The sequence below is a fragment of the Aptenodytes patagonicus genome, chromosome 3, assembly GCF_965638725.1.
Source record: "Aptenodytes patagonicus chromosome 3, bAptPat1.pri.cur, whole genome shotgun sequence".
In the NCBI taxonomy this organism is placed as follows: Eukaryota; Metazoa; Chordata; class Aves; order Sphenisciformes; family Spheniscidae; genus Aptenodytes; species Aptenodytes patagonicus.
In genome coordinates this window covers 120,736,584-120,749,967 of record NC_134951.1, presented here as the reverse complement: position 1 = coordinate 120,749,967, position 13,384 = coordinate 120,736,584, and the positions used below count along the sequence as shown (strand labels likewise).

Below are 13,384 nucleotides of genomic sequence, written 5' to 3'. Positions count from 1 at the left end.
GCGGCGCTGGGGACGGGGCGGAGGGGGACCGGCGGGGGCGGGGGAGAGGGAGGGAGGGAGGGAGGGGGGCCGTGGCAGCCCCGGCGGCTGAGGGGCAGCGGCGAAGCCGGAGCGGAGCCGGTGCAGAAGTAGGAAGGCGAGGAGGAGGAGTAGGAGGAGGAAGAGGAGGAGGAGGAGGGGAGGTGGCCTGCCTCGCCCGGCGGGGAGCCCAGCCCCTGGCCCGGGGGGGGAGCCGGGCAGGGCGGGGGCTGGTGCCGCTTCCTCAGCTCCGCAGCCTGCCCCGCGGCGGGGCCGGGCCCTGAGCGGGGAGACCCCGGCCCGGCGGGCCTGGCCGCGCTCGGGCCGCGGCCCCGCTGAGGAGGGACGGCTGGAGCAGGGGAGGGGGTGGCGGTGGTGGGCGCGGGGTAGGCCCTGGCAGGGCCCGGCTGGCCTCCGGGCTGGCGGGGGACCCGGGGACCCATCACCTGGGGCCTGCAGGTGATGAGTGCTTGGAGAGGAGCCACAAGAGCCCCGCGCCCCTTATTTCAGGGAGCGTCTTTATTTCTGAGCTTGGATATCCCGGCGAAGAGGCAGAGCCGGGCGTCTTGGGTAACTCCCCTTCACCAGAGATGGAAAGGCGGCTCAGCCCCCCCAAAATGAACCGTTACCCCACTCCCCTCCATGTCACGGCGTGGACCCTCGGGGGGTCGAGTCCCCGAGCGGCTGCTTTGGTGGGACATATCTCTCCCGCCGGAAGGTGGCACAGCCTCTCGCTGCGGGCGGCTGCTGAGCGGGCTGCTGGGCGAATTGCAGCCTCTCGGCCAAGTCGGGCAGCAGCTCCTTTGAAATCCTCCACGCCAACCTCCTAATGAGACACGGTAATTGCATAAGTCGGTCGGCTGTCGATGGCTCGTTACGGAGCGGGAGCTCCTGTTTACATGCAGTGTCTGTAGTTATGCAACGTGGCGGTGTCTGCGGGTGTCCTGCTCTGCTGAGGGCACGGTGAAGCTCTGACCCTGCTTGCGGCTGCCGTGCCGTGCTGTGCCATGCCATGCCAGGAATCCCTCGCCTTTACCACAGCAGGAGTGACTTGTCCCGGCAAGCATGCTGTAATGATCCTGTTGACGAGTTTAGGGTCCCGGGGGGGGGGGGGGGGGGGGAACTGAGGAAGGCTTTCTTCTGGCTTCCTCACTGCTGGGATTTGGTGGCATGAACATGCCTTTGGCAACGTGACACAGCGACTGGGCTTGGCCTGCTTTCTGCAGGACCTCGCATGGGTCGCTTGGCTTTTTGTGCCTCTTACCTGCACGTTGGGCTGGGTTAGTGAATGTCGCTGTCCTTCCTCCTTTGAGGCACTCTGAGGATTAACTACTCATGTTGTGTAAAGTGGAGTGGAAGAAGCTAAGTCACTGCAATATTTAGGGTTTCAATATGACGGTGTGTATCCGTTGGGAAACACTTGCAATCAGTAGGTGACGCCATTTGAGAAATCAAGAGCTACTGAGAGTGAGTACAGATTGTGCAAGCGTTTAGACGCTTGGTTACTTTTTCAGTAGTGCCCACTAATTTGAGGATGTTTTCATCTCTGGATGCCCAGCTGGAGATGGCTCATAGAAGCTTATTTTTATGCATACAGCTCTGTTGGTAGTCACGTATTGAAGTCACGGCTTCTTCAGTTGTACCAGCACAGCTGGACACAAAGGCAGCGGGCATCCCTGTGGCCCAGGTCTCGGTATGGGAAAACCACTGGACTGTTTTCTTCATGCCAAAACATTGGGTGTCAGTCATCGCCACGTGGAAAAGCACCTTCCTCAAATTCTGCAAGGAGACTGGATTCATAAACAGTGCAGTAACATGAAACCATTGCACATTAGAAACAGTTGGCTTTCGAGTGGTGAGTTGAGTGCATTCACAAGTTCACCACAAAGAGGAACTGGAGTTAGCTTGGTGGTTTTGTCAGCTCCTGTGTGCTGCTCACCTCACTGATGCTGATGTGACCTGCATTATGCTTTTTTTTCTATTGGCCTAAGGGAGAACAGAAATAGCCCTAAGCTTTTTATTTTTATTTAATGGTACAGTGTTACACGATGCCCAAAGAGCTCTTTTCAGAACACCTCGTCTTTTCCTCTGCTGTACAGGGAGCCACTTTATTGGATAAGATTAAATTTATTAGACATAAAATCAGGCCAGTCAGTTGTTTGTGCCAAAGCGTGAATTCTTGTGAGGAGAGAGGTCATCATTATGTCTTTGTTTTGTAGCTGGTTTTAATTGAACTTTTCATTTCGTAATAAATAGCAAGACTTGGCCATTTGGCTACCTGCTTTGCCTTGTATTTGTCTTTTTTGGTGTGTTTTCCGAAAACTAGGACAAATGCAACATTTGTTTTGTTGGCCATGGAAAAATGGACTGGAACAATCTGCAGTATGAAGTTATGATGGGGGAGGACATTCCCATGTTTTTAAAGCACTGGTGGTCTGTGCCTTTCTGTTTCTGTGCCACGTTCTCCTCTCGCCCCATAACAGCTCAGGAGGATATTGAAAATCCTGTTTGCACCACAAACAAGGTGAGGCAGACAGAGCAGGAGCTTTGCCTCTGTGTGCTGCTGTCCTGCCTGTGTGATGGCTGCTCCTGTGGTTTCTCCTAGGGAGGCATTCTCCAGCAGAAGAGGACTACCTACCTCTGCACTGCCCACCGGTCTGTGGAGCAGGGTTGCGTTTCTGGGCAGCACTGTGCCTCCTGCCCACGGAGGAGCTTCCTCGAGGCCCAGCTTCCCGGCAGGGTCCCCTCTGCAAAGGGCTGCAGGGTGAGTGCTGCCATCTAAGCTCCTGCACTTGTTCTTCTGAAAAAGGGAGAGGTCTGAGTCAAATCAGTTCCCTCACCCATGCAGTCCTTGTTAAATCGTCTGCGCAAAATGGGCGCCGTTCAGTATTTGTACCAGCCTTCTCGACAGGGAAGCTCTTGAGGTTTCATGCTTGACGGCCTGAGCATGCAGTAGTGGTAGTAGCTGGAGCAACATGATAAATATTTGTGCGCCACAGAAATAATATTGAGGTACAAGTTACTGAACTTGACTGGTTGACCAAGTACAAAAAAACTTGTGGATGGGTATTGTCTTCTGTTTCTGGGTTTGTACAGCTCTTTGCTCAGTGGGAGCCTGGGACTCTTGAAATACTGAGAATTGTATAAAGATTAAAAAGAAGTGGCATGGTGTGAATGCCATTTGGGTACAGTTAACGACATGCCCAGCCCAGCCACCAAAGCCATTGCTGAGAACTGGCAAACCCAGAACTTCATCTTAATCCCAGCACCTTGTATCTTGCAGCCACTCCCTTTGATGATTTAAAAAGGTGTATCTAATTCTTAGCTGGCCTTCACCGGAAAGGAATGCAGCACGATCGCAATTTTGGTGTGGTATAATTATCCTGCCTTTCTTGCCCCATTACCACTGACATTGCTCTCCTCACGCCTGGGTTTATAGGCTGACTTGTACAACCTCCCTGGTTTGTTTTGCTTTTTTAATGACATTGGTGAGAAGATGGGAGGTGTTTGCTGGTTTCGTGGAAGCTTCCTTTGGTTTCTGGGTGGCAAGGCACCAAAGTCCTGGTTTTTGTAAGACTCGGGAAAAGCTGAGTAATACAATAAAGGAGAACGTCTGGGAATAAGTTTGATTCAGTGGTTGGAGCCAAGTATATTATAGTTCAGAGGAATTCCTCCTTTTCAGAATTACAGCAGTAAAACTGCAGTGCTGATAAACAATTATTTGGGTTGGGTGGGTTTTTTTGTCCTTTGTAGCTTTGGCACTGCAAATCCTCAGGCAGAGGTCTGGGAGACCAAACCCAGCCTTGCATAAATTTGCCCTGGGTGCGTGTCCAAGGCAGGGCTTGGGAGAGGATAGCGCTGACGGCGTGCTGCAAGGGGCGGGAGAGCAGAGTGGGAGATGTTGTACTTGCCCTCTTGCCGCGTGGCTTCAAATTGTCCCGAGGATGGATTCCCCTGGCACTGCATACTGAGTCTAAAGTGCGGGGTGCCATGTACCTGTGGAATGTTCATAAGCCTGCCCTCCCACGCTCACCCGTGGGAAAGGCAAATGACAGTTATCGGTACGGACAGTGCGGGGAGGGTGTTTAGCACACCTGTGCGCTTTCACAAGCTAGTGCTGTCACACCTTCATGGACGGAGGAGGGAATCCAGGGCCAGGAGCAGCACCTCCCTCTTGACATTTATTTCATGTGGCTTCCTTGCTTCTTGTTGCCCCCTGAATTATTCTGGTCTGAGTCTTGCCCTTAGGGGTTTGAGCTGTGGCTGTGCATGAATCCAAGTGGAGAAGTCAGTTTTCTGGGGCTCTCAGTAACAGAGATTGTGTAAACTGGTGTTTAAGGAGAGGTCCTGGTGAGTGAGTCATTTGGTCGCACACAGAACTGCTGCACGTCTGGTGCAGAGCACATGCATATCAGAAATATTTGTCTTGCAGATTGTTTACTGGAGTCTGCACCAGGAAGCAAGGGCACGTACATAAAGGCATGTCAGATAAGGCATTACTTGCTGTTTGAAGGCTGTTCACGTTCAGGATCTTTCAGCTCTTCCAGTCCTTTCAACAGAGAATTGATGTCCAAATGCATCAGAGGCTGGTCTTTCCTGCTGTGTCTTATTTGGGACTTCTTTGGTATTATCATGTCTTAACAATTTTATCATGAATCTCATAATGTTGGTTCTTTTGTCTTTCAGTTTCAGTTTTGAGGTGTTTGTCATTTCACAAATACCTGGCTTTTATTTTATTCAAGCTTTTTTTTTTTTTTAAAGAGGCAGTTTCTAGCAATTTGAGAATTTGGCTACTTTCCTAACAACTGAAATCTAGTGGCAAATAAAAAGGACCGTGTTGTGGTTTAACCCCAGCCGGCAACTAAGCCCCACACAGCCACTCGCTCACTCCCCCACGGCGGGATGGGGGAGAGAATTGGAAGGGTAAAAGTGAGAAAACTCCTGGGTTGAGATAAAGACAGTTTAATAGGTAAAGCAAAAGCTGTGCACGCAAGCAAAGCAAAACAAGGAATTCATTCACTGCTTCCCATGGGCAGGCAGGTGTTCAGCCATCTCCAGGAAAGCAGGGCTCCATCATGCGTAATGGTTACTTGGGAAGACAAACGCCATCACTCTGAATGTCCCCCCTTCCTTCTTCTTCTTCCCCCAGCTTTATATGCTGAGCATGACGTCATATGGTGTGGGATATCCCTTTGGTCAGTTGGGGTCAGCTGTCCTGGCTGTGTCCCCTCCCAGCTTCTTGTGCACCCCCAGCCCACGCGCTGGTGGGGTGGGGTGAGAAGCAGAAAAGGCCTTGACTGTGTGTAAGCACTGCTCAGCAATAACGAAAACACCCCTGTATTATCAACACTGTTTCCAGCACCAATCCAAAACACAGCCCCATGCTAGGTACTATGAAGAAAATTAACTCTACCCCAGCCAAAACCAGCACAGACGGTTATGTACAAATATATAAAAATCTTGTGATTTTCAGTCCAAGCTCATGACTTTAAAGATGGAGATGCATGACCATGATGTATCATGCCTGCATCACATCTACCAGAGGACGTGGAAAAAGACTGCTAAAGGGCTTTTACCGATAAGTATCAGCATGTCAAAAAGTCTTCTTTCTATCTATATTTTAAATTATTAGTGACTGCTGTTTATCCTCTTTCTCCTTATCCCCTAACAAGACATGGCTTTCCCATTTTGGAAAGAGAGAAGATGCACTTGTAATCCTCATGGCAGTGGCCCAGGGAGACCTGCAGACATAGGGTGGGAATGACTGCAAATGCCCCAGGCAAAGGCACAGGGAATCCAGGGAAAGCCACGCACACCCCTGATGGAGGCACAGTGGTTTAGGGACCTCCTTGCTAAGCAGGTGGCAACAATGCATTGCTGCTGATTAGAAACCTCAGCCACTGCTTCCCCACTAAACTGCTGAAAGAGAAGTGAAGACCATACCTGTTCGAGCAATGTAAGGCAAGACCGACCATAAGACAAAGCAGTGAAAACAGTGGCGATGCCCAGTTGCCCATGGCCACAGGAACTCATCATACAGTCACATTCTTAGGGAATTATTTTTTTCCCTCATAAAACTCTCCTGGCCTTCACTAGGCTACGGCAGCCCTTCAGGCTGGTCTAGGTTCTGCCAACCCTCCTGCGGCATGACGGTCCTAGCAAGACCAGCCTGCAGACATCCCAGGCCCCGGAGGCCTGGGGGAAAGGCTGGAGCAAAGGAGAGGCACCCTTAGTGCAAGAGGATCTGGCTAGACCGTCAGGTGGCAGAGGATGAGATTAGAGAACACTTAAGCAAAGTGGAGATGCACAAGGCCCTGACGGGCCCCGCCGGGGTGCACCCTCAAGTGCTGAGGGAGCTGGCAGATGGCCTTGTGCGGCCGCTCCAAAAGGGAGATGTGCCTGAAGACTGGAAGAAAGCAAACGGCACGTGGGCTGATGAGCAGTGCAGCGGATGGACAACTGGCTGAGCGGCCGGGCCCAGAGGGTGGTGACCAGTGGCACCAAGGCTAGTTGGAGGCCAGGAACCAGCGGTGAAGCCCAAGGCAAGGGGCACTGCCAGCAGGCGGAGGGAGGTGGTCCTTCCCCTCTGCTGTGTCCTGCTCTGGGCTCCCCAGTGCAAGGCAGACATGGCCATAGTGGAGAGAACCCCCACCCCAGGGCCCTCCCAGGGCCCCCCCCAGTTTCCGTTGGGGTCGGAATGTTGGTCAGTTGGAGCCAACAGCCACCAGAGACAGCAGGACGGAGCTGTGCTGGCACGGAGCAGCGCTGGGAGGAGGCAGGGTCTGGCCAAGCAGTGCTGCCCCAGCACCGGCACCGGCATCCCGCTTCCCATCCTCGCTGTCGCCGGCTGAGCCGCGTCCTTGGTGCACGGCGACGGTCCTCCAGTCCCGGGCGGGATGGGCCAGGCCAACTGCTGCTGCGGCTCCAGGTGGGCTCTCCCTGGGGGTCGGGGACACGCGGGCACGGCCGGGCCCCGCACCAGCAGCCCTTCTCATGCCTGCCGCTCTCTGCTCTGCAGGGAGGCTCTCACCGACACCGAGCCGGTGCTGAGCGCGGACGTGCGGCTGAGCCGGGGCCGCAAGAGGAGCGAGAGGCGCCTTCTCCTCCTCCAGGAGGAACTGGTGGTCGCCAAGTTGCAGTAAGACCCTCAGAGCCCAGCTGCCTTTCCCCCATCCCTGGCCCTGGGACCAGGGCAGGGACACCCTGGCACCAGCCCCAGGCCCCGGGACCTTGGTGCTGCATGCACCAAGGTCCGTCCCAAGGGCAGGTGTGGGACAGGGCTCTGCCCGGGGGGACCCCAAGGAGGCCACCTCCAGCTCACTGCCTGCCTCTCCTCTCTGCAGACGTGGCGGCACCACCGTGCGCCCACAGCTGCGCCTGGCCCTGGACCAGCTGTGGGTGGTGAGCGGCGGGAAGGAGGCGGCGGGGCAGGAAGAAGAAGAGGAGGAGGAAGGCAGCGGCGAGGACAGGACCTCCATCATCCTCATCTGGCCCACCGGCTCCTGCGTTGCCACTTTTGGGTGAGTCCTGCCCCACGGGGATTTGTCCTGCCCCGTGTCCTTCCCCACGGGGCAGGGCTGTGCAGGCGCCCGCCTCTGCCCACGGGCTGGGGGGCAGCGGGGGCTGACGCGGTTTCTCCTCTCTTTCTGCAGCTCCCGGGCGCGGAAGGAGCTGTGGGTGGGCACGCTGCTGGGGTAAGCCGGGGCGATGCTCCAGGTGCAGCCGGATGGGGGAACACAGCTCCCCAGCTGGGGAGAGGTGCCCCCGCGGCTGCGGGCAGCTCTTGGGCAGAGCTGCCTGACAAGAGAGAAGAGGTGGCTTGGGGCTCACCCAGCTCTCTCCCTGTCCCTGCCCGGCGCACAGGACACCAGAAGGAGCCAAGAGAGCCCGAGTGAGCCGTCTCCCATCGCTCAAACTCCTGCAGAAGGAGCTGAGCCGCCGCCGTGCCGTGAGTGTCTCTCTGGTCTGGGCTCTGTCCCCCAGCACTGGTCCTCCAGCTGAGCAGCAGAGGCATCGCTGCTCACCTTCTTCCACTCCTTCTCTCTTGCCCAGTGGAGGACGTTCAGCGCCAGGAGCCTGGAGAGGCTGATGGAGGGCCAGGCAGAGGTGAGAATGGCTGCCTTCCACCCGCCTCGGGCTGTGCCGGGGTGCCGGGGATGTGCGGCGAGTGGGGTGAGCTTGTGTGGGAGGGAGGGAGGGAGGGAAGGTCCCACGTTGCCACGCGGGGAGCGGAGAGGGTTGGGGAGCCACCAGGAACGCCGGCACGTCCTCGCTGGCGGCTCTGGGAGGAAACCTGGCGCGCGGGGCAGAGAGCCCGGGAGGGCAGAGGGTCCCAGCTCTGTCGCGCTCAGGCTGCTGGTGCCGGGTGGCAGCTCGCCGGTGTCCCTTTCTGCTGCGGGGCAGCTCTCTAAGCGCAGCCTGGTTCTTGCAGGCTGATCCCAAGCAAGGGCCTCCGACGGTCCCGTCTGACAACAGAGGGGGACTTTGCCGCTCACCAGGTGAGTTTTGGAAAGAAAGGCAACCTCCTGGAACCGGCTGCGCTGTGCTCACTTGTCCCTTGAGTGTCGCCATGCAGGTTGGGCAGCCCAAGGGAGGACGTCACCTGGAGGAGCAAGGACACCCGCTGGGCAGCGGCCGCTGGACGTGGTTCTGCGGGGACACGGAGCCTCTGCTGCTGCCCACAGCTTGGAGGAGGGCAGGGCGAGGGCTGGGCCAGGCTGTCCCGGTGGCACGCCGGCTCTCAGGAGCCTCCGTGCCGGAGCTGCTGAGCCGCAGCCGTGGTTCCAGCTGCTGGCTCCCTGCCCGTCCTGCTGCACCGCTCAGCACCGCGCTGCAGGCAGGGCAGGGCAGGGCAGGGCAGGCTCCGGGAGCGCTGGCCTGGCGGTCCCCATTGACGGGCTCTTGCTCTCTTTTCCTTTGCAGCAGGAGGGAGCAGCGGGAGGAGGAGGAGGGGGCTGCCCTGGCCCTTTGCTCTGCGGCGGACCCCGGCCGCTGCCCAGGCGCCAGGGCAGGCGGGCTCCGGCTGCAGCAGGGCGCTCTTCGGCCAGCCCCTGGCAGCCCTCTGCGGGGAGGACGGCACGCTGCCCCAGCCCATCCAGGTAAGCCGCCCGGGACAGGGGTCCCCAGCCCTCCCTCCGGCTGCTCCGGAGAGGCGGTGGGTGTCCCCAGGAGCTCCGGGGACGGGGCTCTTCACCCCCAGCAAGGAGCCACGTTTGGGGCAGAGCTCTGGCCACCGCTGTTGGAAGGCAGCTCCTCAGGCAAGCAACTGGCCTCCTGCCTCTCCCGCAGGAGCTGCTGGCTGTCCTGCAGCAGCAAGGGCCGTCGACAGAAGGGATATTCCGCAGAGCTGCCAGCGGGACAGCGCTTCGGGAGCTGCGGGAGGCCCTGGACCGCGGCGCAGACGTCGACCTGGGAAGCCAGCCCGCGCTGCTGCTGGCCGTCATCTTGAAGGTGAGCGCTTCTGACCTGCAGCTGGAGGAGCTCCTGGCTGGCCTGGAGTGTTCAAAGGCTCAGCTGGAGCCCTTGGCCTTGCAGGACTTCCTCCGAAGCATCCCCTCCAAGCTCCTCGTGAACGACCTCTACGAGGACTGGATGGCAGCGATGCAGAAGACCAGCAAGGAGGAGAAGATCTCAGAGCTGAAAGCGTAAGCGCGGGCAGCAGCCTGCCTGTTGAGCAGGAGCCCTGACCGCTGGCTGAGGGCACCTGGAAAGCTGCGCAAGACAGCCGCTGGCTCCCACCGGCCCTGGGCAAGCCTGGGGGACGGCTGTGGGCAACATCTGCTTTATGAACCTTGTGCTCCTGTTCCCTCAGGGTGGCCGAGAAGTTGCCTGCAGCCAACCTCCTCCTCCTGAAGCGGCTGCTGTCCCTCCTCCAGCACATCGGCCACAACGCGTCCGCCAGCAGGATGAGCTGCAGCAACCTGGCCATCTGCGTGGGGCCCAACCTGCTGAGCCCAGCCGACGAGGACCTGCTCCCGCTGGAGGCCATGCTGGAGGTGGCTGAGAAGGTACGCTGTACTGAGCAGCCGGCTGCAGCCTTCCCGGCCCGTCAGAGCTTGGCTGCTCAGGGGTCTCTGGATGCCTCCTCCCTTGAGCAAATGCTGCTGGGGTGGCTGCCTGGAAGAGCAGCCCCACAGCCACAGCCTTCTGCGCAGAGGCAAGGCTCAGGAGTGGGAAAGGCTGCTCGGTCCGTTTTCAGGCAGCTGGGTTGAGACCAAGGGTTTGATGTGTGCAGGTGAAGGTGCTGGTGGAGTTTCTGGTGGAGAACTGCAGGGACGTCTTTGGGGAGGAGACAACTGACCTTTCCTGCCCACCAGCCGAGGAGTCGCCAGCCCCCACGGAGAGATCCAGCGGTAAGAGGAGGGACCGAGGGTTGTGACAGGCTGGGGCTTGCGACGCCAGAAACCTCAGCGTGGTTTCTGGCGGGGCTGGGCATCGAGTGCTGTCCTCTCAGCCCCGCTTGTCCCGTCGCCTCTGTTTGGCCACTGCCTCTCGGGGCATGAACGGTTTGCTCTGCAAGATGAGCTGAAGCCTGCAGACAGGGCATCAGAGGGCTGAACACAGAAGTGGTGTAGGGCTCCGGGTGGGTTTTGCTTGAGCTGTTTTTTACTTCCACAAAGTCACTTTGCTGCACACGCTTTTTCTTTCTAGATCTGCGTTTGGAAGAGCCAAGTGTCCCCGCAGCCACAGCAGACAGCGAGCGTGAGGCAGAAGCCTTGCCGCATGCACCCCCCTCTCTGCTCGCTGTCCTCAAAGAAGCTGGGGGAGAGACGGTGGTGGGGTCTGAAACGGGAGAGGTATGTCAGCTCCCCAGACACTGGGACAGCGTGTCTGGTGTAGGAGGGGCGTTTCTGATGAGGCCAAGTCGCTGCTCTGCCTCTGCCTGGCAGCAGAGCTGCTGCCTGTTTGGGTTATTCCTCCACCCCCCGGGACGATACAGAGTACGGAAAACCGGCAAGGTTGTTTCTCCAATGCACTGGGCACGTGCTTCATCAAACAAAACGCCCACAAAATACCTGCAGAAAGACAGAGGGGAGTAGCTGTCAGCTTCAAAGGGGTCTTGCTCAGGTCCTACTTCGTCAGAGCTTCGTGGGGTCTATTTTGCGGGGGGCGGGGGGACGGTGCGAAACGTGGCCGATGCAAGCCAGCCAAAGGGATCTCCTCTGGAGAGCTAAGGTGGCAATTTGGCAAACAGTCGCCTACCGCTCCCGGTCGTCTCTTGCCACCTGCCAACTCCAACGTTTCTGTTGTAGGCACCCGTTGCTATGCCTCCAAGCGCCCCCCAGAGCGCGGCAGACTCCCTGGGGCGCCCAGAAGAACTGGCGAGCCTTTCAGAGGAGAGAAGGTAAAATGAGCCCGCTTTGGTTAAAATCGGAACTGACTCCAGTGGATCGTGGCTTTCCCTAACTAATACCCCTGTGGGATGGACAGGTTTGCAGGCTCTCCCCAGCACGAGGAAAACAGAAGCAACCGCAAGAGAAAAGAGGCCTGGGGAGAGGAGAGTGAAAGCCGCGAGGAAAAGAAGAGGAGGAAGAGAGAAAAAGTTCTGGGGGACGGACCAACGAAAAGACGCAGGAAGGCGCAGGAGGTCAGGAAGCCCAGGTGTGTGCCAGGCTCTGCTGCCCACCTTTCTCCCTCTCAACACTGCTGCTGCTGCTCTAAGTCAGTCCAACTCGCTGGCAAGGGGCGGCGAGGGATGGTGCTGCGCAGGGTTTGGAAAGAACTCCATGGCAGCTCCCCATGGAGCCCTGCTGCGTGGCACAGGGGCACTGTGCGTCTCTGCACGCGCGCAGGTCTCTAAGGGCATCAGCCATGGGGATAAGGCGCCAGAGCCATCCCGTAGCCAATGCCAGCACCAGGTCTCTCCTCTGGGCCATGAGCAATTCCTCGTAACCTGTGTTCCCCAAAGAGAGGGGAACAAAAGGCCTGCCTCTTCCTGCCTTTATGGATTTATCAGAGCTTTCTGACTCTGTCGTTGCAGGTGCCGATTCATGTTCGCCGGCTGAACCGCTGCGACTCCTGGGCCCCCACAGTTGAAGTCCACAATAAAATGCTCTTTTCTCTCTCCTGACTGTGTCTGCCACAGGATATTCTGGAGTGGGGAGCTGTTGTTTTGTGATGACTCCTCGGGGAGGAGTTGGGGATCGTCCCTTGTCCCCGCATCCTTTCCAGCGGGCATCAGGGCTGAGTTGAGGGCCTTTAGGAGTGAAACCAGAGCAGAGAGTCACGCAGGAGGGTGGAGGCTGGAAGGGACCTGTGGAGGTCATCTGGCCCAACATCTGCTCAAGCAGGCTCACCTAGAGCAGGTTGCCCAGGACCACGTCCTGGTGAGTTTTGGGTACCTCCTAGGAGCAGCGCCATGAGGTCAGAGCGAGGGCGAGACGTGGGCAGGGCACGGTGGCCAGGAAGGGCTAAAGGTCCTTATGCAGCCACCGTCACCTGCAGCTTGCTGTCCCCTGCAGCCATCCTCCTTGCACACTGATTGTCGGGCACTTTCCTCAGAGCCCCCTAACTCACGGCAATGGTAGAGCTCAACTTCCACGCTGGGCGGTAGAAATGCCTCAGCTCACCCACAAAGCTTTTGAAGCGGCTCCACCAGCAGCCGGACTGCTGAGGCTTTTGTGCATCCCGGCGTGACAGAGGGCACGCCCGCACCGTGACGGGGGAGGAAGGGTGAGCACTCTCACCGTCGGTAGGTAACTATTTTGCTCACAGGCTGCTGTGGTTTAACCCTGGCCGGCAGCTCAGCACCACGCAGCCGCTCGCTCGCTCGCTCGCTCGCTCACTCCTCCGCAGTGGGATGCAGGGGGAGAATCGGAAGGGTAAAAGGGAGGAAAGTCGTGGGTTCAGGTAAAGAGAGTTTTAGAATTTAAAAAGAAATGCTAAGAAAAAGAAAACCAACAAACGAGAGAGAGAGAGAGGAAAATGAAGCCCAAGAACAACAAGTGATGCACAAGAAAGCAACGGCTCACCACCAACCGACCGATGCCCAGCCAGTCCCCGAGCAAGGGCAGCCCCCGCCAACCTCCACCCCCAGTTTTATTGCTGAGCACGGCGTCGTATGCTGTGGGATTTCCCTTTGGTCAGCTGGGGGTCAGATGTCCCCGCTGTGTCCCCTCCCAGCGTCTTGGGCACCCCCAGCCTGCTCGCTGGCGGGGCAGTCTGAGGAGCAGAAAAGCCCCTGGCGCTGTGCAAGCACTGCTCGGCAGAAACTAACGCATCCCTGGGTTATCAAGGCTCTTTTCAGCACCGATGCAAAACATAGCCCCCCCATACAAGCTGCTCTGAAGAGATGTAATGATGAAGCTCATCATAGGGTCACATTTTGGGACTTACGCTGCTCCCTCTCAAAACTCTCCTGGCCTTC

The 13,384-nt window shown here is 57.8% G+C and overlaps 1 protein-coding gene across 1 annotated transcript; it reads left to right on the top strand.

The window, feature by feature from the left end:
- The first annotated feature begins 6,320 nt into the window (after window positions 1-6,320).
- Window positions 6,321-12,088, top strand: LOC143158895 (T-cell activation Rho GTPase-activating protein-like). Its single transcript, XM_076335350.1, has 13 exons — window positions 6,321-6,445; window positions 7,882-7,966; window positions 8,071-8,124; window positions 8,450-8,516; window positions 8,941-9,116; window positions 9,307-9,468; window positions 9,553-9,662; window positions 9,830-10,025; window positions 10,253-10,370; window positions 10,669-10,814; window positions 11,271-11,362; window positions 11,449-11,619; window positions 11,999-12,088. The coding sequence occupies exons 1-13, from the start codon at window positions 6,321-6,323 to the stop codon at window positions 12,021-12,023; spliced, it is 1,527 nt and encodes a 508-aa protein (XP_076191465.1). The 3' UTR covers window positions 12,024-12,088.
- Window positions 12,089-13,384: the final 1,296 nt, after the last annotated feature.

Bases quoted from the DNA above. Each gene is read 5' to 3' on its own strand.
- LOC143158895 (XM_076335350.1), top strand. From the start codon at position 6,321: ATGCACAAGGCCCTGACGGGCCCCGCCGGGGTGCACCCTCAAGTGCTG. The intron at 9,469-9,552 runs GTGAGCGCTTCT...TTGGCCTTGCAG, and splicing joins TGCTGGCCGTCATCTTGAAG to GACTTCCTCCGAAGCATCCC. The intron at 9,663-9,829 runs GTAAGCGCGGGC...CTGTTCCCTCAG, and splicing joins AAGATCTCAGAGCTGAAAGC to GGTGGCCGAGAAGTTGCCTG.